This window comes from Delphinapterus leucas, chromosome X (genome assembly GCF_059928025.1).
Source record: "Delphinapterus leucas isolate spDelLeu-1000000601 "Yukka" chromosome X, BTC_Dleu_Yukka2, whole genome shotgun sequence".
NCBI classification, from domain to species: domain Eukaryota; kingdom Metazoa; phylum Chordata; class Mammalia; order Artiodactyla; family Monodontidae; genus Delphinapterus; species Delphinapterus leucas.
Genome location: NC_143150.1, coordinates 29,832,702 through 29,860,059, shown reverse-complemented (window position 1 = coordinate 29,860,059; position 27,358 = coordinate 29,832,702). Strand labels below are relative to the sequence as shown.

Below are 27,358 nucleotides of genomic sequence, written 5' to 3'. Positions count from 1 at the left end.
ACTCCCTTCCTTGGTGACCTCATCCAACATCATGGCTTTAAATGTTTTCTTGGACTTCCCCCGCGGTCCAGTGGTTAAGACTCGGCGCTTCCACTGCAGGGGGCACGGGTTTGATCCCTGATCAGGGAAGTAAGATCCCGCATGCCACACAGCACGGCCAAAAAAAAAAAAGAAAAGTTTAAATACTCTCTTGGTTGACGACACCCAAATGTATGTCTCCAGCCTGGATGTCTCCTTGAACTACTACCTTCAACGTCCCCACCTGGATGTCTAATAGATGTCTTTAAACTTAATGTGTCCCAAACAGAACTCCTGATATTTCACCGTCAACTGCTCACTCAAAAGTCCTTCCCATCTCAGCAGATGGCACCTCCATTCTTCCTGTTGCTTAGGCCAAAATTTATTTTCCACTCTTCTCTTTTTAAAAAAATACTTCCTCTTTTTAAAAAAATTTTTTTTAATTTTATTTTTAGCTGCGTTGGGTCTTCATTGCTTCACGTGGGCTTTCTCTAGTGGTGGCGAGTGGGGTTACTCTTCGTTGCGTGCGTGGGCTTCTCATTGCTGAGGCTTCTTTTGTTGCGGAGCACAGGCTCTAGGCGCGAGGGCTTCAGGAGTTGCGGCTCGTGGGCTCAGTAATTGCGGCGCATGGGCTTAGTTGCTCCGTGGCATGTGGGATCTTCCCGGACCAGGGATTGAACCTGTGTCCCCTGCATTAGCAGGCGGGTTCTTAACCACTGCGCCACCAGGGAAGCCGTCCACTCTTCTCTTTTCTCTCACATCCCATATCCAATTTGTCAGCAAATCTGGTCAGTTTGACTTTGAAATTTATGCAGTACCTCAGAATGTGACTTTATTTGGAGGTAGGGTCGTTACAGAGGTAATCAAGTTAAAATGAGGCTGGCTAGGGACTTCCCTGGTGTTCCAGTGACTAAGACTCCACGCTTCCAATGCAGGGGGTCTGGATTCGATCCCTGGTCAGGGAACTAGATCCCACATGCCACAACTAAGAGTTCACATGCTGCAACTGAGACCTGGCACAGCCAAATAAATAAATAAATATTTTTTAAAAATGAGGCTGCCTAGTGTGGGCCCTCATCCAGTCTGACTGGTGTCCTCATCAGAAGAGATTAGGACACACAAGGAGACACCAGGGATGCTTGCGTGCATGCAGAAAGGCCATGTGAGGACACAGTAGGAAGGTGGCCGGCCACCCGCGAGCCAAAGAGAGAGGCCTCAGGAGAAACCAGACCTGCTGATGCCTCGATCTCAGGCTTCTCGCCTCCAGAACTGTGAGAAACTTCTGTTGTTTAAGCCACCCAATCTGTGGTATTTTGTCATGGCAGCTCTCACCAACTAAGACAGGTGGGATCAGGACATGGGGAGTGGGGAGAAGGGCATTCCAGCTAGAAGGAGCAGCATGCCACCAGTCACAAGCCAATGTGCTGTACCTCCTGATTGGCTGGAGCCAGGGAGGCAAGTTTCAGGGGCTGGAATTCCACAGAGCTGGGTCCCATAGGGTCAGAAAGGACAATGGCTGTGAAGAGGCTCCCGGATTTGACATAGGGTGCTCCCTGGTGCCCTTGGAAGTTGGGCAGTATACACGGGATGTGAGGAAGGGGGCAAGAGGAGAAAGAGTGGGTGGTGAAGTGGGGGCAGGGCTTGTGGGGAGGAGATGCTTTTAGGACGTTTGGGTGTGAAGAGGAGACAAAGGAGGGCAGTGAGAGAGGGTGGTGAGCTCAAGAATTGGTCATTTCTGAGGCTTCCCTGGCGGTCCAGTGGTTAAGACTCCATGTTCCCAAGGCAGGGGGCACAGGTTCGATTCCTGGTCAGGGAACTAAGATCCCACATGCCGTAGGGCGTGACCTAAAAATAAATAATAATTTTTTTTTTTTTTTTTTTTTTGCGGTACGCGGGCCTCTCACCGTTGTGGCCTCTCCCGTTGCGGAGCACAGGCTCCGGACGCGCAGGCTCAGCGGCCATGACTCACGGGCCCAGCCGCTCCACGGCATGTGGGATCTTCCCAGACCGGGGCACGAACCCGTGTCCCCTGCATCAGCAGGCGGACTCTCAACCACTGCGCCACCAGGGAAGCCCCAAAACTATTTTTATAATAATACAAAGAAGTCATCTGCTTCTTTCACTCTTGTCCTCTCACGGGTGTACCGTGGAGTTTCCAAGAGGCTCCATGACTTGTAATAACTTCATTGCTCTGACAGACAATAATAGAATGTGTGTTTGTGTGTTCTTGGGTTTTAAATATTTTTCAGTTTTAATTTCTAATACAGTAAATATCGATAGATATAATCCACACAAACAAAGGCCCTTTGGAGTCCTCAATAATTTTTAAGTGTAAAGGGGTCCTAAGACTAAAACATTTGTGAACCGCTCCTATACAGCAATGAGAATGAACAGACTACAGCTACCCACAGTGGCACGGATGGATCTCACAAACATCCACAAATGTGGAACAAAGGAGGCCAGACACAGAAGCATGCATACTGTATGATTCCATTTACATAAAGACACAAACCGGGCAAGACTAATCTGTGCCATTAGCAGTCAGGATAGTGGTTATCCTTGGGGGGAGGAGGCGCTGGTCATACTCTGTTTCTTGATCTGAGTGCTAGTTCTGTAGGTGTGTTCCCTTTGTGAAAATTCATCTAGCTGTACACTTCAGGTTCGTGTGCTTTTCTGTATGGGTGTTATATTTCAATATAAATTAAAAATACTTTTATATGGGTCTACAGATAAAACTATAGATGAGGGCTTCCCTGGTGGCGCAGTGGTTAAGAATCCGCCTGCCAATGCAGGGGACACGGGCTCGAGCCCTGGGCCAGGAAGATCCAACATGCCGCGGAGCAACTAAGCCCGTGCGCCACGACTACTGAGCCTGCTCTCTAGAGCCCGCGAGCCACAACTACTGAAGACCCCATGCCTAGAGCCCGTGCTCTGCAATAAGAGAAGCCACTGCAATGAGAAGCCCGTGTACCACAACGAAGAGTAGCCCCCACTCGCCATAACTAGAGAAAGCCCACACGCAGCAACGAAGACCCAACCCAGCCAAAAAAAAAAAAAAAAAAAAGACACACCACCATCTCTCACTTGGATCATTACAAAAATCTCCCTTCTTCTGACCCTGCCCCCTACACTGTCTTTTCAACACAGCAGCCAGAGTGATCCTATTAAAACCTGTCAGATCGCATCACTCTTCTGCTCAGAGGGGCTCTAATGGCTAATTTCACTCAGGTAAAAATCCAAGTCCATACAACGGCCTGCAAGGGGCAAGTGCCATCAGGCCCTTTCACCGCCCCCCCCCACCTCATCTCCAGCTGCTCTCACCTTCAGCTCACTCTCTTTGGGCCACACTGGCCGTTACATTCTTGTCTTGGGGCCTTCGCACTTGCTGTTCCCTCTGCCTGGGAGCTTCATCCGTCAGTCTCTTCAGGGCTTGATTCACACCGCCTTCTTGAGGCTTTCCCTGACCACCCTCTCCATCTAAAAGCGCAGCGTCGGGCTTCCCTGGTGGCGCAGTGGTTGAGAGTCCGCCTGTCGATGCAGGGGATATGGGTTCGTGCCCCGGTCTGGGAAGATCCCACATGCCGCGGAGCGGCTGGGCCCGTGAGCCACGGCAGCTGAGCCTGCGCATCCGGAGCCTGTGCTCCGCAACGGGAGAGGCCACAACAGTGAGAGGCCCGTGTACCGCAAAAAAAAAAAAATTTTTTTTAAAAATTAAAAAATAAAAGCGCAGCGTCTGCCCTCACTGAGCGTTCCCCCCCACCCCCCCACTCCTGCTTTATTGTTCTCCGTGGAGCTTACAACACCACGTATATGTTTTTCTTTTTTTTTTTTAAGTTTTGGCTGCATAGCATGTGGGATCTTAGTTCCCCAATCAAGGATCAAACCCAGTCCCCTGCATTGGAAGTGCAGAGTCTTAACCACTGGACCACAAGGGAAGTCCCTATTTTCTTTCTTTATTGCCTGACTCCCTCCCTAGAATGTAAATTCCATGAGGGCTTGGATTATGTGTTTTGTTCACTGCTGTCTTCTCCGGGCCTAGAACAGTGCCTCACACATAGTAGGTGCTCAATAAATATTTAATGAATGAATGAATCAACAAATGAAGTCAAATACCTCAAACAGACAAAACAGAAGAACAGGCCCCTCGGGGCAGTTGACAGCTTCACTGTTTGACCTGGACACTTCTTGTTTGAGGAACCCCTGAAGCACTTCTGCCCAGCCAAGAGGGTTCCTCAGAGTAGAGCATCAAAATGACTGCTGAAGGCAAATGGGAGCCGTTGAAAGCTTTTGAAGGGCAAGCAGCAGTTATGTGGTTATTTTAGAAAGATCGCTTGGGCAGCTGTGCCGAGAGCAGATGGTAGCGGAGGTAAGAGTGGAAGCAAGGAGACCCACGGGGTCCACTGCTGCAGTCCCAGCACAAAGATGCGATTTTTTGTTGCAGCTGCTTCCCAGTCCCTCCCAGCCTCTCCCTTTCATTCCTTGCAGATTTAGCTCCTGGCTCACTGCCGCTCTCTCCAACACTGCTCCTGTCATGGTTCCTGGTGAGTTCAGTACCCACTTGCAGTCCCTTGGCTTCCTCTCCTCCGGTGACCCCGTCCTCCGCTGCACCGCAGCCACTTGCTCCCTTGCCAGCCCTTTGACCTTGGCATGATCCCACTCTCTGCTGTCCTTGCAGCTGACTTTCTCTAGGACCCCAGCACTGACGACGATGCTCCCACCCCACCGGGACCACCCCTCCATTGAAGCTATGCCCTTTCCCTGTTCCTTCCGCTGCCCCTCCGTGTCTCCTCTTCCCTCCTTATTTCGCTTAAATTGTATCAGCCGCTCACTCGTCCGCACCCTGCCCTTCTTTGTACTTGCCTGGAGAGACCGTAACCCTAGTAAATCCAGTCCTCCACCTGCCCGACAGCCTGTGCCGCTGACAGCTGAATGAGCCTGGAGGAAACCGACTGACCTCGCTCCGGGTTCACGACCACTGACTTCAAGCGGGCCCTGAAGACTACCCCACAGTTCTACATTTCTCCAGTGCAGCCACCCTCCCATTCTCCTAGAGCAGTGCTCCTCAAGCTTTAATGTGCACATGAGTCACCTGGGGATCTTCGTAGACTACAGATTCTGACACCTTCCCAGGTGACCTGCATGCTGCTGGCCTGTGATCAGCAAGGGCCTAGGCCAGGGGCTGGCAAACATTTTCTGATAGCAAATATTTTAGGCTTTGCAGGCGACATATATATATGATGTTTATTACAACTATTCAACTCAGCTGCTGTAGCTAGACAGTACATAAACTAGTGGGTGTGACCAGGTTCCGATAAAATTTTAGTTACGGAGACTAAAATTTGAATTTCGTAGAATTCTTTTGTATCACAAAATATTATTCTTTTGATTTTTTCCATCATTTACAAATATAAAAGCCATTCTTAGCAGGCTGTACACAAATAGGCAGTGGCCAGGCTTGGTTCACTTTTGGCCTAAATGACAGTTTTAACCCTTCTTCCTCCATTCTCACTCTCAGGGATGCCCTTGCTTCCTAGCCACTGAGAAAACTTCAGCAATGACAGGAGAACTTCCATAACTCACCTACCACATCCCAGCTACCAGCACTGTACTCGAATCCTCTGCCTTCATCCCGTTCCTACAATGGATCCTAACCCCCGTCACCTATTCAGAAACCTGCCTCTGGCAGTTCCTCCCTTTCTGTCCCTGCTTTTCCCTGGATTGTTCCCATCAACACACAAATAAATACGCCGTCGCTTCTCCCATCTTAAAAACCTGCTCTTTACCTCGACTCCCTTTCCAACTACTGCTCTTTTCCTTCCTTTACAACAAAACTGAAAGATTTGTCTATATTTACTACTTCCAATTACTCTCCTCATTCTTTTTTCTTTTTGAGCTATAATTCACATACCATAAAATTCACCATTTTAAAGTGTACAGTTCAGTGGGTTTTAGTATGTTCACAAGGTTGTACAACCACCACTGGTATCTAATCCAGAACACTTTCATTACCCCCAAAAGAAACCTGTGCCCATTAGCAGTCACTCTCCATTCCCCTTCTCCCCCACAGCCTTAGGCAACCACTAACATACTTTGTTTCTATGGATTTGAATATTCTGGACGTTTCATATAAATGGAATCATACATTATGTGGCCATTTGTGTCTGGCTTCCTTCACAATTTTTCAGGGTTCCTTCATGTGGCATGTGTCAGTAATTCTTTCCTTTTTATGGCTGAATAATATTCCACTGTGTGGACATAATCATTTTGTTTATCCATTTATCAGTTGATGGACACTAGGGTTGCTTCTGTGTTTTGGGCTATAATGAATAATGCTATAAACAGTGGTGTGCAATTATGTTTGAGTACCTGTTTTCAATTATTTTGGATATATACCTAGGAGTGGAATTGCTGGGTCATATGGTAACTCTGTTTAACCTTTTGAGTAACTGCTGGGGTATTTTCCACAATGGCTACACCATTTTACATTTCCTCCAACACTGCATGAGAGTTCACATTTTTCTTGCTAATGCTTATTATTTTCCATTAAAAAAAATTACAGCCATCCTAGTGGGTACCCATCCTTTCAGGAGCCCACTCCAATCAGGTTTTCACCTAGCACTCAAGCTGAAACTGTACTTAAGATCATCAGTGACCTCTGTGTTGCTAGATCCTAAGTTAATTTCTCGGATCTGATCTGACCTGTCAACATTTATCTTAGTTGACCTTTCCTTAGAATACTTTCTTCACTTGGCTTCCAGGACAGAACGGTTGGTTTTCTTCCTATCCTTCTGCCTGCTCCTTCAGAATCTCTTTTTTCTGGTTCTTCTTTATCTCATTTCCTCCTCAACTCTTTATTCAAAAGTCATCTTCTCGGGACTTCCCTGGTGGTCCAGTGGCTAAGACTCTGTGCTCCCAATGCAGGGAGCCCGGGTTTGATCCCTGGTCAGGCAACTAGATCCCACATGCATGCCGCAACTAAGAGTTCACATTGCCACAACTAAAGATCCCGCATGCTGCAACGAAGATCCCACACGCAGCAACTAAGATCCGATGCAGCCAAATAAATATTTTAAAAAGTCATCTTTTCATTGAAGCCTTTCAACCCCTATCCATGAACATCATACTCCTTTCCCCTGATTTATTTTTTCTCCTAAGCACCCGTCACTTTCTAACAATACATATTTTGCTTGATTTATTTACTTTCTCTCTCCACTTCAATGTAAGTACCATGAAGGCAGGAATTTTGTCTGTTTCGTTCACTGATGTAATTCCAGAATCTAGAACATGAATGGTACATGGTGTGTGCTCAAAAATTGGCAAATGAATAAGTGACTGCATGAATGATGGCAGCTTGAACTAGGGCACTGAAGGCCTGGAGAGGAGGGAGATGAATATCACAGGATGACTGAGCGGCCTTGGGGAGTGAGGATGGAATCAGACATGATCCTCAGCGCTGAGTGAGTAGGTGGTTCACATCCTCTGTGAAGCAGGAGGATGGGAGGAACGTTGAGTTCAATTTGGGGCCAGGGATACTTGGGGTCATTGGGTGATGTCCGGTAGGGAGCTGCATCTGAGATCAAGGGATTGGTCAGGGCTGGAGGTATGGAGGATAGCCTTAAAGTCTGGAAATATAGAAAATACATCATGCATTACAGTAGCAATAAACAATCATGTATTTAACCATGCCTCTGTAGTATAAGCTTAATAAATATTTGGTGGATGAATAAATGAGCTCTGTGAGATTTCTAAGGATGGCCAATCCTAGGTATTGCCGGTACATATTTTCTAAGAATTCACCAAATCTCAGCCTGTCTTTGCTACCTTGCCTTCCTTAATAAGGATATAAATGGTCATAATAAATTTTTGTCATGTAGAGGGCAGTTCCAGAGACAGTAAAGAAAATTCTGGGCCACCCCCATAAAAACATGTAACATATAGAGCCTCTATATACCAACAAAAGGCCACAAAACTCCTCTAATCTTTCTCCTATGGAACTAGTTAAGGTCTGTGAATACCATAGGAAGTTAGATCTTATTTTTTAATTAATCAATTTTTTTAAAGGGTTTGCGATTTTTTTTAAAGGAACTCCTTTATTTATTTATTTATTTTTGGCTGTGTTGGGTCTTCGTTTCTGTGCGAGGGCTTTCTCTAGTTGCGGCAAGCGGGGTCCACTCTTTTTTTTTGCGGTACGTGGGCCTCTCACTGTTGTGGCCTCTCCCGTTGCGGAGCAACAGGCTCCGGACGCGCAGGCTCAGCGGCCATGGCTCACGGGCGCAGCTGCTCCGCGGCATGTGGGATCTTCCCGGACCGGGGCACGAACCCGTGTCCCCCGCATCGGCAGGCGGACTCTCAACCACTGCACCACCAGGGAAGCCCGGGGGCCACTCTTCATCGCAGTGTGCGGGCCTCTCACTATCGCGGCCTCTCTTGTTGCAGAGCACAGGCTCCAGACGCGCAGGTTTAGTAATTGTGGCTCACGGGACTAATTGCTCCACGGCATGTGGGATCCTCCCAGACCAGGGCTCGAACCCGTGTTCCCTGCATTGGCAGGCAGATTCTCAACCACTGCGCCACCAGGGAAGCCCTAGATCTTAGTTTATAATCAGAGTTAAATTACTGCCTCAGGACTACCTTGTATATGCCTGCTGGGCAAGGAGATGTGGTTCCTGATTTTGAAGGCATGGAAGCCTCATGAATGCCCAAGCCACTCCCTTTTCACTGCCCTGGAGGTAGCTATTCCCACTGCCCTCACTCCTTGAATTTCTCATGCCTACTTCCCTTATAATCGCTTCTCTCCACCAGAGCAGCAAACTCTCCAGGGCTGTCAGCATCTGGAGGGTGGGGACCTTGTTTACAACTGTGGCCTTAGTCCCAACACATAGGAGGTGCTTGATGAATGTTCAGATATCCAGTGTCTGAGCTGTCTCCATCCTGTCTTTATTTCCAAAGAAATCAAACCTGTGTCCGAAGAAGGCAAAAATGGAATCAGCTGCTTATCAAGAGGGAGGGCCCTCCTGCAGTCTCAGCAGTTTGTCTGGTTTAGGGATTTTCTTCAACAACACCTGGCAGCTTAGGGGCAGGAGACTCCCACCCCAGGCCGTCATCACAGCCCCTCTCACATGGTGCATTGTGCCCTGGTTATTTCTGGTTGTCTCTTGACACCACTGGCCCATGGTTCCTCAAGGACAAGGACTTGAGTCCTTGAACCCCAGGGCCTCCACACAGTCAGTGACTAGTAAATGTTAAGTGAATACATAAGTGAATGGAAGAAATTTAAGAGGGGGTGGGAAGGGGTTTCCCTGGTGGCGCAGTGGTTGAGAATCCACCTGCCAATGCAGGAGACATGGGCTCGAGCCCTGGTCCGGGAAGATCCTACATGCCGCGGAGCAACTAAGCCCATGCGCTACAACTACTGAGCCTGCGCTCTAGAGCCTGCGTGCCTAGAGCCTGTGCTCTGCAATAAGGGAAGCCCCCAGTTGCCACAACTAGAGAAGGCCCACATGCAGCAATGAAGATCCAACGCAGCCAAAAATTAATTAATTAGTTAAAAGAAAAAAAAGAGGGGGTGGGGAAGTGTGGTTTAACGAGTTGGACTGGGCAGCAAGTAGAACAAGAGAGGGAGGTACTGACATGAAAACAACTGTGAGAGGACTGGCAACGGGCCCCAGGCTGGGTACAGAGGCAAGTGATGCCAACTCATGACTGATGGTTCTGGGGTGATGCTTCTCCTAAGCTGCCAAGAGGTTCCCTTTTCACCTGCCTCCTCAGGAAACCTACACTAGTGGTTATCACTTCCCCTGGGTATTCATCCTTTCTCAGTTCTTTCTTTTTGGCTTCTAAACATGCTTTAGTATTTCTCATATTTAAAAAAATCCTTCCCCAATACCCTTTATCATCACCATTTTTTCACTGCCAAACTTCTCTGAAAAGTTGTCTATGCTGTTGCCATTCTCAGCCCAGTCTGGCTTTCATTCCTTATCATTCCAGGTCGTCAATGATTTGTAAGTCACCGAATCCCATGGCCTTTTTTTAAAAAAATATTTTTTGGCTGTGCCACATGGCAGGTGGGATCTTACTTCACAGACCAGGGATCAAACCCTCACCCCCTGCAGTGGAAGTGTGGAGTCTTAACCACTGGACCTGGACCGCCAGGGAAGTCCCCCCATGGTCTTTTTCAGGCATCACACTTGACCTTCCAGCAGCATCCAACCCTGATGGCCACTCCCCTTCTTCATTCTTATCCTTGGGTTAGGTAATATAATACCAGTCTTCTGGTTTTTCACCTACTCTCTGGCTACTCCTTTTCTGTCTTTATACATTTCCTCACCTGTACAGTATCCTTAGAGTTCTTTAAGGCTGGGCCTTAGGTCTGTTTCTGTTCTTTCTCTACTCTCTCCCCCTAAGTGATTAAATCCAGGCCCATGGCTTCAATGATCACCTAAAAATAGATGAATTCCAAACCTGTATCTCTAGCCCAAATCTCTTCTCTGAGCTCCAAGACCTGTATATCCAACTGCCCCCATCTCCATTTCCCACCTGCCACTCACCCTCACTGTAACATGGTTTCTGCCTCACCAGTTCACGCGTGCCTCAATACTGCCAAATCCAGTGAACAGTGCACATTTCTTTTCTTCCTTAATCTCTCTGTGGCATGGGACACTGCCAGCCATTCTCCTCTTTGAAAATACCCCTTCCATTATGCCAGTACTCTCTCCCAGTTGAGGACCATTCTCTTTCAATCACCTTCGATGGCTCTTCCTCTTTACCTGCCTCTTGGGCTACTGGTTTCTAAAAGCTGAGTAAACATAAAGCAGTGACTTATAAAGTAAAGGCAAACTGACGTCACATTAGAGAAGATGGCAGGATGGAAATGAAGCAGCAGCTCAAGGATGTTGTCCAGACATTTTGGTTCTTATGGAACAAGACTGGTGAACCATGATTTGGTCTTCTTGGTGAGCAAAATATAGGCATAGTGCTAGTGAAGGTAGTAACAAATATCATTCATCCACTTTCAAAATTCCCAAAAGGTTAATTAAGTATCAAAAGCTTAATTTCTCAAAACTAACAGCTATTTTGTAAAGTTAATAAACACTTAGCTTCGTACTTGAGTGATGTTGATATTTATTGATATCGACGCAAAACAAACTAAGATTAAAAGTTGCTATTTAACAGGAACAAATATTGGTGCAGTTTCCTTCCTGGAGACGGTAGGCACTCAGCTCGAGACCTAAGATAAAACAAAGACTGGATTGTCAAGCACCAACTAAGGGTTAAGCTTTAGTAATATAAAAATTGCTAAAGGCAAAAGGAGATGTTAAAAAAGGTTTTTTTATGCTAAGCTCACGTAAGCAAACAAAAACCTAAAACTAATCCTAAAACTTTAGGACATAGGATATAGACAAGACATGACTATTTAAATTTTTGCAGAAGCAAAAATCTGTTATATCCTTCACTGTACTTGTATTACAATTACATGCTCGTTGCTTCTACACTACACAAAGTCAACAGTTATCAACAACAATGACTATAACTAGATCTGAACAAGACTTCAAAGTGACTCTGCTCCACTGAAATTAAGAAAATTCAATCCAGGATTAACAAAACCTTTTGATTTTAGAGCCAGTTCCCGTATCTTCTTCTCGTGTCATACCTAATTAAGTCCTCTCTTGACGTCTCCTGCCTGCAAACTGCAATGTATGTCCTCTCCCTCAGCTTTGTCTGACACTTTAAAATTAATTTGTATGAACTGAATAAAAAATGAAATTGTACTTCCAATCTGAACCTGCAATCGGGCTCCTGCTTTGACGCAAAACATACTCCTCTGCAGTGTACCCCACCAGCACAGCGACCCCCTTTCTCTCTCTCTATTCCTTTGCCCTGAAGGCACTTCTGGATTGCTTAATTCGTGCTCTTTGGCTGCCTAGACAGTCAGGACACCTAAGGCCATTTGGACCTATCACTCCTCGCTTCCTTCTTTTCTATGGCTAATACCACTTTCCTGCTTTTTTTCTATGGTTGAATCTCCAGACTTGGTGCTGTCATCATGGGGACAGAGTCGATTTCGGCTTCGAGCTCCTGGTTGGTAAAGCTGCATTGCTGGGCGATCCTAAAGTAAAATGAAATGTTAATGTTACAACATTGCTACTAAGCATTTACAGGGGATTTTCAGAGTCATAAGTTATATATTGACATATACCAAAAAGAACCCACACAAGACCAAAATGTGAGGGCACAGTACATGACAGTAAGTGCCGATGGTTAATTTGCTTCAAACTGCCCGCTTCCTTTCCCCTATCTACAAAGAAAAACAACCGTTTCACTTGTTAAGCAACAGTTAAAAATACGTATTATTTTATATGCCTAGAGTAAATTTTTGATAAGTCTACTGCCTAATTTTCTTAACCATCTCAAGATGAACTGAATCAGCTTGAATAGTTTTTCCTTAGAAACCATGGCCACTGGCTCTCTTCCCCATCAGTAAATTCACTTTAAAATGCACCACCACCTGAGAAAATTTTAGAAGTAAAAACAAAAATAATAAAGAATGCAAAGTCTTAAATGAAGACCTCCCTGAAGTTATGAGCTCAGACCCTTGTAACTTAGCACAAATATGACTGTCTCTAAATTCAGGTTTAACAAGGTAATAGCCTAGCTTGAGACTCTCTAGGTGGCACTTTAGATCTCAGGTTCCTAAATAATCCTCAATAAAGTCACCAGGTACCCCTCAGTTCAAGTAATGTGTTTGGTTATGACAGTATGACCCTGGAAAACTTAAATGTATAGGCCTTTTTTCAAATTCAATAAAACAAGACATGAACCTTCCTTGCCCTTTCACTCTGACATATGAAAGTTAGCCTTAAAGCATTATTCCCAAGTGAATAATTCCAGCAAAATATTTCACTATTTTAACAAGATGAAACGTTAAAACAAATGAGACTGCTGCGTAGCATTTAAAGAAACAGATGATGGGGCTCCTACTATGCAAAGATGGGACAATTTAAACATCCATCAACAAGGACAATAACTGAGAGTAACAAGTTGGAGTACACCAAATATTTCTAAATCCACAAGTTCTTAAAGACTAAACGGAATGAAACTCATGGATAGCCCCTACAAGTTGCTGGGACACCAACTCATTACTCTGAATACTGTAAATAAAGGGAAAGGATCAAATGCTTTTCTTGCCTTTCCTCCGCCTTATGAAATAACGCATCTAAACAAAATTATTAGGAGAAAGGCTGATAAAAATTTTTATAATATATGGATCAGGCTTATAATACCTGAACTAATTGATCAGTTGTTTTTCCAACTTTTTATCTTAAAAAAATTTTAATCTATAGAAATGTTGCCAAACTTGTACATACCTTTCTCCTAGATTCACGATGGTTAACATTTTGTCACATGTGCCTTTTCCGACTCTAGTGTGTGCAGGCATACACGTATATAGACACATTATATTTTTGCAGAACCATTTGAGAGTAAGTGCAGACATCATGACCCTTCATTGCTAAATATTTCAGCCTGTGTATCTTAAGAGCAAGGACATCCTAAGAGCAAGGACATCCTATCACATAACCATAATACGATTACTATTGATCAATCTTAACGTCACAATAAAAGGATACCCAGACATTGTATGCTTCCTGATATGATGCAGTAGGAACTGCACAACACCATCTATCAAGTATTCTTGCCAACAATTGAGTCTGAATATATTCAGGCCTCTAGATGAGGGGCCACCTGTTTTTGTGAATAAAGTTTGATTGGCACACAGCCAGGCTTATTCTTTTACATGTTGCCTATGCCTACTTTCCTACAAAGCTTACCGGTTGTGACAGAGACCACATGGCCCACAAAGCCTGAAATATTTACCATCTGGCCCTCGACAGAAAAAATTTGCTGACCCTGCTCTAGATATGACTACTGGTTTTCAAGGAAACACAGAAGGTAGAGGAACATGTTAAATGATACCACAGGGATGTAATTAGCCAATCTGGACTGTTAGAAGCTCTACAGGGCAAACTGGATTCTGCAACAAATAAATGGTAGGAAAACAAGAGGAGGAGGAATCGTCTAGATTAAGAGACACTTAAGGGAACATTTCAAGCAAATACAGTTTGTGGACCTTGTTTAGAGCCTATAAAAAAGATGTTAATGAGACAATTGGGAAAATCTGAACACTGAGTAGGCAGGATGCTAAGGAGTTATTGTCAGTTTTGTTTTTTTTTTCTGGTGTGAAAATGATATTAGGGTTATTTTATTAAGAAAAAGAGTCTTGGGCTTCCCTGGTGGTGCAGTGGTTGAGAGTCCGCCTGCCAATGCAGGGGACACGGGTTCGTGCCCCAGTTCGGGAAGATCCCACATGCCGCGGAGCGGCTGGGCCCGTGAGCCATGGCCGCTGGGCCTGCACGTCCGGAGCCTGCGCTCCGCAACAGGAGAGGCCACAACAGTGAGAGGCCCGTGTACCGGAAAAAAAAAAACAAAAAGAAAAAGAAAAAGAAAAAGAAAAAAAGCCTTTGGGACTTCCCTGGCAGTCCAGTGGTTAAAACTCTGCATTTCCACTGCAGGGGGTATGGGTTCAATCTCTGGCTGGGGAACTAAGATCCCGCATGCCACCTCGGGGCGTGGCCAAAAAAAAAGTCTTTACTCTTAATATTGACGTATTTAAAGAAGAAATTATCTGTCTAGGATTTGCTTGAAAATAATCCAGTAGGAGTAAGATAGGCTAGAGTAGAAAGAAGATTGGCCATGAGGTGATAATTGCTGAAGCTGGGTGATGGGTACATCACATTATTCCTCTGTTCTCTCTACTTTTGTGTGTGTTTGAAATACATACACAAACTTATTAACAATAAGTTAATAAAAGGACCCCACCAAGACTGAAAAAAAGGTGCAGGTAGTTAAAGTTCCCCTAAAATTCTATAATGAACAACGAGCTAGCCCTTTCCTTTATACTTGAAGGAAAAGAAAAAGAAATCCTCATGAAAATAAGTTTAACGAAAAGCAGCACCTTGTTTCTTATGCGATCTCTCTTAACCACTTCCTCTTTCTTCTCAGTTTTTTCTGAGCTGCCTACTGGTTCTGTACTTTCAGGCTTCTTTCCTTTATCCCGAAGGGCTTCTTTCTCTTTTTTCATTTCTTCTTCCTTTCTTTTAAAAGCCTTCTCTTTCTCATAGCGCTCCTTCTGCCTGCGGCGCTCTTCCTCCTGCCGCTTCAGCCTCTCTCTTTCCCGCAGGGCGCGCTCTTGGTCTCGTTCATAATCCCGCTCCCTCTCCCGGTATTCTCTGCCACTCTCATCTTCAGGTCTGTGTGAAAAACAAATCTGAGTATGCACCCTCAAAGTTCTTCTAATCACAAATGCAGGAACATTCTGATCCTGATTTGGCCACTACAATGAGGTTGAACTTTTGGAGCAGCATTAAAAAAAAACTACTAGTATTTTGAAAAACAATAAAAAAAAAAACCCCAAAGTCGTTCACCCAGATTAAGATACTAAAATATTTGAAACCTGTCCTCCTCATCCCCCTACACCTCGTAAAACCAAGTATCTTGATTCAGGTACAAGTCCAGAAAGTAGCAGTAAAACTAGCACCTAGAAACATACCAAAAACAAATGTACCAAAGAGCCCTCGACTACCGACCTCTTAGGCTTTTCATCTTTAAATTCACCATCAGAACGTTTGGGCAATGGACAACTCTGCCCACTGGCTCTTTCATCACTCAGATTCTCTTTGTCCAATTTCTTGACCTTTTCTCTTTTGTCCAATTCTTTTTCATCGCCTTTTTCTGGCTTCTTGAGCAGCTTTAAAGAGAACAAATTTAAGTTTATTTTGAAGGGTGGGACATTGTCTCCTGATTCTACCAAAGAAAATAATATACTAAATATTTTCAATTTAGGCTATAGAAGGCCCCCGTCTCTGCAGGTACTCATAAACTTTCAGGTGAACAACTAGTGCATGAGAGCAGTAATTTGCTAAAAGGACGCTATTAATGTGAAAGTGTTATCCACTCAAATGAAGTGGTTTAATCACTTTGTGGCAATAGGATCAAGACTCCTTTGGCTTAAATGGGTCAACCTTTAAGTAGACCAACGTACACTTTCAAGTATGCCTTCTGTAGCCCCAGCATGTTGGCATAACTTGATAGGAAAATATGGTTATGAATTTAAAATGCTAAGCAGATCATTACTGCTGGACTATTTTTACGTAGTAATTATAATGACAAATACCTTGGTCACCAAAGGAGAGATCCATTGCAGGAATAATTTTGCCTTGAGTCTGAGAGTAGTTACGTACTTATGATGGTACAATCATATTATCATTAGAGATGAAAAGCAAAAATTATTTGGCATTTGATTTAAAAATCCAAATACCTCATACAATGGAACTGTGAAGTTCCATCTCTACTGAATAGGAATTCTGCTCAATGTCATATATATGACAGAATGCAATTCTAAACTAAAAGTGGTTTATAAAGTCCAAATTGCGAACAAAAATTTCTTTCTCATGCCACTTCTATAAATCTCTCTAGAATACCCCCAAGTGTTGGATATTCAGAGAGATTTTTAGGCAAAATAGAAGAATTTCAAGTCTCAGAGTGAAGGCGTCATAGAAAGTTTCATCTCAGGGTGAAGGCATCATACAAGCCACCAAGCAAGAGGCAAAGCACCACAAGACTTAAGCATGAAGTGTTTCAGCACACAGACAGCCACTGCAAATGGTGAGTCCAAACTGGACACTAAGAAGGCACCAGTGTAAAGTGAGGATACCATGTGCAGGTTTCACTGGAAGTGTTCTTATTTCTCTAATGAACATCTTTGTTAGAAGCCAAGATGTTCATTACTCTAATAAGAACATTAACGGATATCTCTAGCATGGCTGGCTCTACCTTCTGCCTTGCTGACAGAAATAGCAAGTCAAGTCACTTGTGGCATGGCGGACAGAGAAATCGCTAGAAGGAATTAAGATGGGAACCTCCCACCCTGCCGCCAAGCCCCTTATCACCAATAATGAGTCCTGGAGAGCCTAGGGGAACCCTAGCCACGTGAACGGCTGAATTCTGAGGAGGTAAAAGGAGACCCTGCCATCACCTCGGTGAGATTTTCTCTGACTTTCTCTGAAGTACTATGTACAAGTACTTCCCCAGGAAGTTCGCTGAAGCAAGGGCTGCCAAGCCATGCCCTCAGAAGGGAAGTAGCAAGGCTGGGATCTTTCTATAGGTTTTCCTCTTCCTACATGCAATATATTAAGCAGAATCTGCTGCTCACAGATTCCCAGGTAGATGCAAGAAGGTAACGTGGGGAATCCTGTGAGAGGGGAAAGGACATAATGCAGGGGGTATATCCCTAGTACTCCCACAAGGCAGCCAGTTATGAGAGGCATATAAAAAGAAGAGAAGGGAAAGAGCTCTTTAGGCATGGTTGTCCTCTAGCTGTATATTGTTGAAGCTCCTGGGTACCCAGCAGAGCATCAGCAAGTCATCTGAGCTTCCTTCTAAGGTAGGAATTTAAAATGGCTCAGCTTTTAAGAAGACTTAGGTCAGTCTGAAGGGGTTTTCTACAGGTAACACTACCACCACCACCAAAAGGACTTATTAACTAAGACCTGTGTGTGTGACATGATACTAGGTGCTCTGTATCATGTACTTGGTCCTTACATTTTTCTGATTCACAGCTTGTAACAGAAACCTGTGTACCTGAGGACAGTGGAAAACAAACAGATGAGGCAACTTCATGTATCAAAAATGAAGGAAAAGCTGAATAAAACCCATAATTCATGCCAGCCAGCCCTAAGCCCTTATTTATGAAGAATTGAGAAAATAATAATCCAAAATTGAACATTTTCAATGATTAAAAATAACACAGATCTGCACTGAATACCATGTAAACTACTTAATCTTTTAAATTATCTTAAATTAAAAGAATAATACTATTACTATTATAGGAAAGGCTTCTGTTGATTCACTCCCCCCCAAAAAAAGACAAAAACAAAACCAAAAAAACTGTTTACACCAACACAAGATGCATGCATATTTGAAGTAGATACAGTACATGCAAATTTCAGCAACATGCAGTCAGTTTAAGTTATTTTCATACCTTAATCTTTGGTTCATCCTTTAATTTGTCCCTTTCTGGAACTCTGTCTATCTTCTTTAGCTTTTCTATATCTTTCCTTTTTCGTTTCTCTTCTTCTTTCCACTTCCTCCTCTCTTCTTCTCTTTGTCTTTTTCTTTCTATTTCTCGCCTCCTTCTTTCTTCTCTCTTTTCTTCTCTCATCCTCTAGAAAGAAACATCAACACAAACCTTCAAACAAGATAACTGCCACCAAAAACTTAGTCTTGAAGGTACGGTGGGCACCCACTGAACTGTATCATCTTTCCTTCCCATTTTCTATCTCCTTAACCCCCTCACCACCCCACTCAAAATATGAGAGAGAATAAAGACCAGGGCCTGCTAATATCAGAGTCTCCCAATGCTGCCTTACTACATTATCCAGAGGCTTTCAGGAAATCAAGAGAGTGTCTCTGGAGCAAGCTAAGGACTCCCTGGTTTTGCAGAGTGAATCTTTGGTCCAACAATCAGAGTGAAGGAGAAGGTCAGAGAGTGAGGCCAATGAGCCAACTCTTAAGAATAATGGTAGAAAAAGCAGCTATCTCTCCTATAGGATCCCAATGCTCTTATATTCACAGAATGCAAACCAATGAAATAGAAGTATTGAGAGAACTATAAAAACAAAAGGTTTACCTGCTTGTTTTTCAGGAAGCTCAAAAGTGGGGTTGTCTTTTTAGCTACATAAATGTAAACAGATTATTAATAACACTTAATCAACCCCTAGAAAGGATTCCGTTTTCTGACATTCCCTGCCAACCACCCAAGGTGGGAAAACTACACCCCTTAAACAGTAAGTTCACAACTATATTATTGGAAAGAAGTTTTACAGTATTCTATTTCGATTCTGAAGGTTTAAAATAATTTTTTAAAAGTTAAGAAATTCAAATTAAAACAATAAAACAATTATTAAAAAGAGCAATTCCCGGTCAGTGAGAATAAAGTGCAAAGGACATTCTCTTGTTTTACAGGTGGGAGTATAAATTTGCTCAACCAGGAAGAAACTGGGGTAAGGGGCTAAAAATATCTAATACTTTTGACCCCATAATTCCACTTCTGGGAATTTATTCTATGGAGAGTATCAGAGATGGGCTTATACTATGCATCCATTAATAAAAACCAAGTTTTAGAAGAATATTTAACTCATTCTTCAATATTCTGAACAATGCTATCTAACCTTGTAGCTAGCTTTTTGAAAAGCATACTTCCTTCCTAGGATAAATTCCTAGGAGTGGAAATCCTGGGTCAGAGGCTATGCTTATGTTTAGAGCTGATATAGTAGTGACAACTTACTACTAAAACCAATATCCAAGCTAGAATTTCTCAAGTGGTTTTCAATTTTGCAGTAACCAACTTCATTTTTTGACATTTTCAGGTCAAAATTTTTTTTAGGAATATGAACTTATTACTAGAAAACACCAATTGATCTTCAAAGGCTTACCAACATCTTAAGGTCCTATATGAGTCTTCAAACTTTTTATACTTCTGTTACATTTGTGTGGCACTAAATAAGTCAGAATTTTTCCCATCTTATCAATGCATTCTCATAATCCTGTGAGGCAGTTATTATCTGCACTTTATAGTAGAACAAACAGAGTCTTAAAGAAGTTAGTGCCTTTCCCATGGTCAAACAGCTAGCAAGTGACAGAAGTGGGAGTCTGACAGGTCTTCTGATGAAAAAGCTGTTGCCCTTAATTCCTTTTGCCCACTTACCTATTAATTCTCTATTTTTTGCTTCTATTTCCTCTAGCAGTGTCTCTGGAGTAGATGTCATTTTCTCATTATCTGCAGCATAACTTTCCAAAAATTTTCTATATTCTGGATCTAAATAATTGTTTAAGTAAATAGAAAACATAGCAGACTTTAAACAAAATAGGAAATATTATCTATGGGAGAACTGCAAGCTATAGTTATGGGACCTTCAGAGACTATCAGTTATAGCATGTAAGCAGTTTCTGCATCAGTACACCTCACTTTAATTAAACTCAGCATATGAAAATCAGGTGTTCTAAACAGATAAATGAGGGCAGATGTCCTAGATGTGGCACTAGAGGTGATAGTAACTTCTGGAATTCTTTCCTAGATGCCTCCGACATCAGAAAGGGTAACACATCTGAGTCATTATGTTGTATCTGGAGCATGCACTGTGGAGCATGTCACTTGATCTAGTCTTCACGGTCTGAATCTATGATATAATCAATAAGCAGCTGTGTGTTGAGTCTTTTCTGTGTTTTCCTTATAAAATACCCATTATAGTAATAAATAATGGAAACCAAACTAGTTGATTCTAAAATGCCCATCTGATATAAAATATTGCAGCTAAGTCCTTAGCCAACACAACCACATTACAGAGATCTCAAAATCTGGATCCAGTTTACCGTAAACGGCAATTATTTCAGTCTTTTAGTTCTAGTATTTCAGTTCAATGTAATTACTATGTGTGCAGTTAACTGCATATTCAAAGCCTAGAAAACAGGACTGGCCACTACAGATACTTTATATTAAGTTACTCAAGTATAGAAAATTTTCCATCACAGCGCTCAATGATAACGCTTCCTCTTTATAAAAATGGAAACCAAAAGTCAAATAAATAAACATAAAAATGGTAAGAGGCCTCAAGGAGTTGTAATTTGAAACATCTGATTTTTTCCCATTGTCTTCTAATATACCTAAGGTGATTTACTACTCAACAGTCAAAATATATTGCTTAATGGTGAAGGGATGAAAAGCCATTAGCCAAAGAGAGTGAAAACTAGAGGAAACCCACCTCCATTCTAACAAGCAAAGCTTTCATCAGTGAATTACATTTCTCATGAACTTTATTTCCTATGTTTTCTTAATTTAAAAGATTGGAGTCCACTTAATTCCCACAAAGGTAATATTTTTAAAAAACCCATGGCCCTACTATATATACAACACAGGGAACTGTACTCAATATTCTGTAATAACCCATATGGGAAAAGAACCTGAAAAAGAATGAATATATGTATATGTATAACAGAATCACTTTGCTGTACACCCGAAACTAACACAACATTGTAAATCAACTATTTTCCAATATAAAATAAAAATTAAATTAAAAACAACATGGCATTAGCATTACATAACTAGAGCTATACTGTACCATCATCGATAGTCCCAACTTTAGTATCTCTTTTCTTAGTCTTCTTTTTTGCAGCTTTTTGAAAAGGTGCAAATTCTACTATGGCAGGATATTCCTGACCTGTTTAGAAAAAATAGCATACTTGTTGTAAGAAAGAAAAGGTCAAAAGTGGATACAAGAGACTCAACCCACCACTCTCTAGGCTTCCTTTGATAACAGTGGTCTGAATAGGTCTCCCAACAGGCATAAATCACATTGGCACAACTAAAATCAACATGTTACCAAAGGAGCCCCCAGTTCATACTGATAACTTAGTGAAAAGATATGGGAGGGAATTAAAATACTCATTTAAATTCAACTTCTAAGTGTGATATTGTGATATGTGGGGGAAAAAAATCTACAAACTAATTTTCATTTAAAAAATACATCAGAGGGAATTCCCTGGCAGTCCAGTGGTTAGTACTCGGCACTTTCATTGCAGGGGCCTAGGTTCAATCCCTAGTGGGGGAACTAAGATCCTGCAAGCCATGCAGCATGGCCAAAACAAACAAACAAAAAAACCAGATCACAATACTGATTATACAGGGGTATAAATATGTCAAAAGTCACCAAATGCACACATAAAATGGATGCATTTTAATATGTAAATTATACCTTAATAAAATTGATTTTTTATAAGTGCAAAAATATACATCAGAAATCTCTAGAACAGGTAAAGCTACAGATAGAAAGTAGGTTAGTGCTTGTCTAGAGATAAGGAGTAACAGCTAATGGGTACGAGGTTTCTCTTTAGAGAAATGTGTTCTAAAATTAGATTGTGGCGATAGCTGCACAACTCTGTGAATATACTAAAAAACACTGAACAGTACACTTTAAAAGGGTGAATTTTATGGCATATGCATTATATCTCAGTAAAGCTGTTATTAAAAAATACACCAGGAGACACCAAAAGCACAGGCAACAAAAGTGAAAAATAGATAAACTGTGCTACATCAAAATTAGGAACTTATGGGGCTTCCCTGGTGGCACAGTGGTTGGGAATCCGCCTGCCAATGCAGGGGACACGGGTTCGAGCCCTGGTCCGGGAATATCCCACATGCCGCGGAGCAACTAAGCCTGTGTGCCACAACTCCTGAGCCTGTGCTCTAGAGCCCGCGAGCCACAACTACTGAAGCCCGTGCGCCTAGAGCCCATGCTCCGCAACAAAAGAAGCCACCACAATGAGAAGCCCGCGCACCACAATGAAGAGCAGCTCCACTTGCCACAACTAGAGAAAGCCTGTGCCCAGCAACAAAGACCCAACGCAGCCAAAAATAAAAATAAATAAAATAAATAAATTTTTTTAAAAATTAAGAACTTCTGTGCATCTAGGGACATAATCAACAGAGAGAAAAGGAAGCCTATAGAATTGGAGAAAATATTTGCAAATCATATATCTGATAAGGGGTCAATATACAGAATACATAAAGAACTCCTACAACTCAACAAAAAACCCCCCAAATAATCTGATTAAAAAATGTTCAAAGGACTCGAATAGACATTTCTCCAGAGATGGTATACAAATGGCCAATAAGCAAATGAAAAGATGCTATGTGCTCAAGCATATGAAAAGATTAAACTATTACCTCACTAATCATTAGGGAAATGCCAATCAAAACCACAATGAAATACCATCTTATACCTGTCAGAATGATTACTATTAAAGGGGAAAAAAACCCCAGAAAATAGCAAGTGTTGGCAAGGACATGGAGAAATTAGAACCTTCATGCATTGCTGGTGGGAATATAAAATGGTGCAGCCACTATGGAAAACAGTATGGTGGTTCCTCAAAAAAACTAAAAATAGAATTACCATATGACCCCGCAATTCCACTTTTGGGTATGTACTCAAAAGAAGTGAAAGCAGAGACTTGAACAGATGCTTGTACATTCATAGCAGCATTATTCACAATAGCCAAATGTCCCTCAACAGATGAATGGATAAAGAAAATGAAGTATATACATACAATGGAAAAGGAGATTCTGACACATGCTACAACATGGATTAACCTTGAGGACATTATGCTAAGTGAAATAAGCTAGTCACTAGAAGTCAAATACTATGATTCCACTTATATGAGGTACCTAGAATGGTCAACTTCATAGACAGAAGGGTGGTTCATAGAGGTAGAATGTAGTTGCAAGAGGCTGGGAGAGGGAGAAATGGGGAGTTGTTTAACAGGTAGAGTTTCAGCCTTACAAGAAGAAGTTCTAGAGATTGGTTGCAGAACAATGTGAATGTACTCAACACTACTGAACTGCACATTTAAAAATGGTTAAGATGGTAAATTTTATTTGTGCATTTTACCACAATTTTTAATAATGCAAAAAACCAAAAAAAGCAACGAGGTAATGATACATACTATAACATGGATGAACCTTGAAAACATACTAAGTAAAAGAGGCAGTCACAAAAGGCCACATATTGTATGATTCAGTTCATATGAAATGTCCAGAATAAGGAAATCCATAGTTAGATCAGTGGTTGCCAGGGTCTAGCGGGAGAAGAGAATGGGAGATGACTGCTAATGAATACAGGATTCTTTTTGAAGTGATGTATACATTCTGGAATTACATAGTGGTAATGGTTACAAAACTTGTGAATATACTAAAAACCATTGAATTTTATGGTATGTGAGTTATATCTCAATTAAAAAAAAAACCCAAGTGACTACTGGAAAAATACACCAGATCCCTGCTATAGAATAATGTCATACAAGGTATAAAATTCCATCCTGGGCTTCCCTGGTGGCGCAGTGGTTGGGAGTCCGCCTGCCGATGCAGGGGACGCGGGTTCGTGCCCCGGTCCGGGAGGATCCCACATGCCAGGGAGCGGCTGGGCCCATGAGCCATGGCCGCTGGGCCTGCGCGTCCGGAGCCTGTGCTCCGCAACGGGAGAGGCCATAGCAGTGAGAGGCCCGCATACCACAAAAAAAAAAAAAAAAAAATTCCATCCTTAGATCTTTGGCATGTAAACATAAGCCAGGATAAATTATTAGAATTGACCATTAGGCATCACAAAGCAGTCACACAGGAAACAAGGTTTTAGAAATCCTAGTGAATGCAGAATCATATTACCTTAATAACTGATACATTTGAGAAGGAACAGATAAACCAGACTGAAACAGAAGGAAATTGTGGAAGACAGGCTGAAAAAAACAGAAGTGAGGCCAAACTATGGAAGATGCTGACTACCAGACAAAGGAATTTGGACTTTTGTTCACAACTGCTATCTTAAGTCACTATTTTCAAAAAGATTAATTTCATGGCAATATAAGACTATTAAATTATACAGAAAGTGGAAAAAAATGGAAAATCCTATAAGGTTAGAGACTGGTTGTCTAAGCATTTGGTGATGAGGATATAAAGTGTGAAAGTATTACTAAGTCTAGATGAACAAGATATTAAAAAGCAGTGAATTGACAAAATCCTTCACTTGTTTAAATGTAAGGGATAAAAAAGAGAGGAAAAAAGTTAAACACAACTCAGATTTCCAGGAAATCACTGCTATCTACTGGAATAAACTTGGAGTGGAGAAGTAGCTGGTTTGAGGGGATTAATAAAAGCTGGACAAACACAGTAGCAATCCTTCAACTTCTACTGGCATATTTCCTGACAAAGATTTCCTTTTTACCAACTTTGAACTAATACTGAAAAAACATAACCTAACAAAAAGACACATCATTCACCTATGATTGCAAAGCCAAAAGAAAAGTGGCAAATGGAAGCATGGACATTCTCTGACTAAATGTTGCAAGCAGCAGATAATAAAATGAGAGTTAAGGCAGAAGTTTTTCTTCCCTATAAACTCCTGGATACAAAGTGGGAAATCATCAAGTTCAATGTTTTAATTATATACAACTTAGAATGTTAAACAGTACTCCAGCTGGCAACTATTGACATAAAGAATCTGACTTAAATAAGTGTTAGTCCTTGAAGCAAGATGAGAAGTAAATATTTAAAATTTGTCATACAAGTTTAAAGAGTCATTTATCAGTATCACTGTTAAAACTAGTAAATACTCAAAACAATAGATCATCTAATACCGGGCAAAGGAAGTCACAGGAGGAGAAAACTGTGGCAATTTCATTCAGTTGATCAAACTACAGAAATAACAGGTTAATACGAATACCTGAGGACTGTAAAAAGTCATATTATCTATTTATAAGGCTGTCATAAGCTTATCAAATGTGTAAAACTCTTTAAATGTTGCTCATCTTATCACCCAGGATTTTAGAAATGCCATGAAGGCATCGAGAAAACACTGTGATACACACATTGTCTTAAACATACAAATGACAAAGAAACCACCCCCCTCAGTTAAAAGGACTTACCTTTATTGTCAAGGAATACATAACCATCAAAACGATCCCTGAACAAAATAATGTCCTCCTGGTTTTTAAAGTTGATGTATGCTCTGGCATACATATGAGGATACAGGCTGCAGGGAAGAAAGCAATTATGTCAATGTGCTTGCAGGTGTCTGACTGAATTACAAGTATGCATATGTTAAAAAGATAGGCTCAAAAATCAAATGGAAAACATTAGTAGGATTAAAAAGAATGGAAGAAACCTTTTTCATTTACCCCCTCCCTCTTTATTTATTTATTTTACCTAGTATCATTAGAAAAAAACTCAAAATAATCATGCTCAGGCATAGGCTGAAGATGTTCCTGAAGCTGCTCCTTGGTCAAAGTGGGCGGTAATCTCCGTATTACCACCTTAAGAAATGAATAAAGAAAATAAAATTAGTACAAATCAATTTTCTGTCAAACCTGAATCACTGTCCCTGAAGAAAGTTGGCCTTTAAAAGATGAGATCACTTATAAAAACCCAAGAGAATGTTCAGAAAGCTCAGAATGATTAGTCAAACATAATAGTAACGTAGTTAAAAAAAACACCAACTCTCAAAAACGAGAACTGCCTGGAGCAAGGAAAATCTCAGGTTCTGTTAACCTGAAGCCCCACAGTTTACTAGGTCTTCGCCTCATTCTCTATCACCCATTTTCAGCAGTGGTAAGAAATTAGTAAACCAACCCTGGTCTTTTGTGGGTGTCATGAATTCTTGATTTATTAATGTTTCCCTACCACATCCAACACATCCTAAAATAAAATCCTTACTCAATCAGCATAAAGAATTCAAAATTCTAAGGAATACCACAAATTCCCTCATTGCTCCCCAAATAAGGATGCACCCGATCTGGCCCCCAGACCATAATATCCCCCACCCACCCACTCCCTCAACTAGCCCCTATTAATTTTCCTATCACAAACTACTCCCACCCTTGATGGCCTCTTCACTATTCAATAATTCCCCTCCAATTCCTCATTCTTTTCACTATCGCTCCCCCTCCCATTATTATCTCACAGCTCTGACCTAAACCCTTCTTGTCTGGGAATCCCCCCGCCCTCCCTCACTCCAATCCCGGGGCTCGGCGGGGAGGGGCTCCCCCATTTCTGGCGAGTGGATGAGACAGGGTGATGCGATTTTCACTCAAGTGAAGAAACAGAGGAAGAGACTGGGAGAGGAAGAAGGCAGCCCCTTCCCAACCATCCTCCACGGGTGGCAGAACGGTCCCGCCCTCTCCTGGGCCGACAGCCGGCCAGTCACCTTGCTCAACGCCTCTTTCTTCTCCTTGTTCCGATCCTGCTTATCTTCCGCTTTGATGCCGTCCCCCGAAGCCCCACAGACGCTGCCTGTGGCCCCCGGGGGAGTCAAGAGGGTTACTCGCTTCTCCTTAGGCCTATGCTCCTTCTCCTCCTTCATGGCCACGGTTTCGCTCCTCATCGCGGTAGCTCGGCCTAAACGCCACTACGCCGGCACCTAACGACTCCCGGCCCACTCCGAACAGAACTCCGCCCCCAACGGACGCCCCTCCTTCTAAGCGGAACCCTGCTTTCCTTTGGGCCCCGCCAGGATCTCGCGAGACTTCAGGACCGCCTGGTCTTAGCTTCCCGCCCGCGGAATCCCCGCACCGCCCAATCCCCTTGCGACCCAGACTCCCTCGGGGCACGTCATTAGCAACTCCGCCATCTTGGCTGGGACGAGTATTTCACGGACTACAAATCCCGGCATACAAAGCATTTACTCGG

The 27,358-nt window shown here is 42.5% G+C and overlaps 1 protein-coding gene across 2 annotated transcripts; it reads right to left on the bottom strand.

The window, feature by feature from the left end:
• Positions 1-11,122: 11,122 nt before the first annotated feature.
• Positions 11,123-27,114, bottom strand: UPF3B (UPF3B regulator of nonsense mediated mRNA decay). Of its 2 annotated transcripts, XM_022562973.2 has the most exons (11): positions 26,877-27,114; positions 25,880-25,986; positions 25,600-25,706; positions 21,249-21,347; positions 19,838-19,948; positions 18,761-18,804; positions 18,113-18,295; positions 17,674-17,712; positions 15,660-15,820; positions 15,029-15,323; positions 11,123-12,124 (listed from the first exon to the last, which is right to left on the bottom strand). In XM_022562973.2, the coding sequence occupies exons 1-11, from the start codon at positions 27,051-27,053 to the stop codon at positions 11,975-11,977; spliced, it is 1,473 nt and encodes a 490-aa protein (XP_022418681.1). In that variant the 5' UTR covers positions 27,054-27,114; the 3' UTR covers positions 11,123-11,974. The 2 variants fall into 2 exon arrangements, with proteins under 2 accessions (XP_022418681.1, XP_022418683.1); XM_022562975.2 differs by lacking the exon at positions 17,674-17,712 and having other exon boundaries at positions 26,877-27,113.
• Positions 27,115-27,358: the final 244 nt, after the last annotated feature.

Bases quoted from the DNA above. Each gene is read 5' to 3' on its own strand.
- UPF3B (XM_022562973.2), bottom strand. From the start codon at position 27,053: ATGAGGAGCGAAACCGTGGCCATGAAGGAGGAGAAGGAGCATAGGCCT. The intron at 25,707-25,879 runs GTAAAATAAATA...TCTTCCCTGCAG, and splicing joins TTTTTTTCTAATGATACTAG to CCTGTATCCTCATATGTATG. The intron at 12,125-15,028 runs GTGCTGCTTTTC...ATTTTACTTTAG, and splicing joins GAGATCGCATAAGAAACAAG to GATCGCCCAGCAATGCAGCT.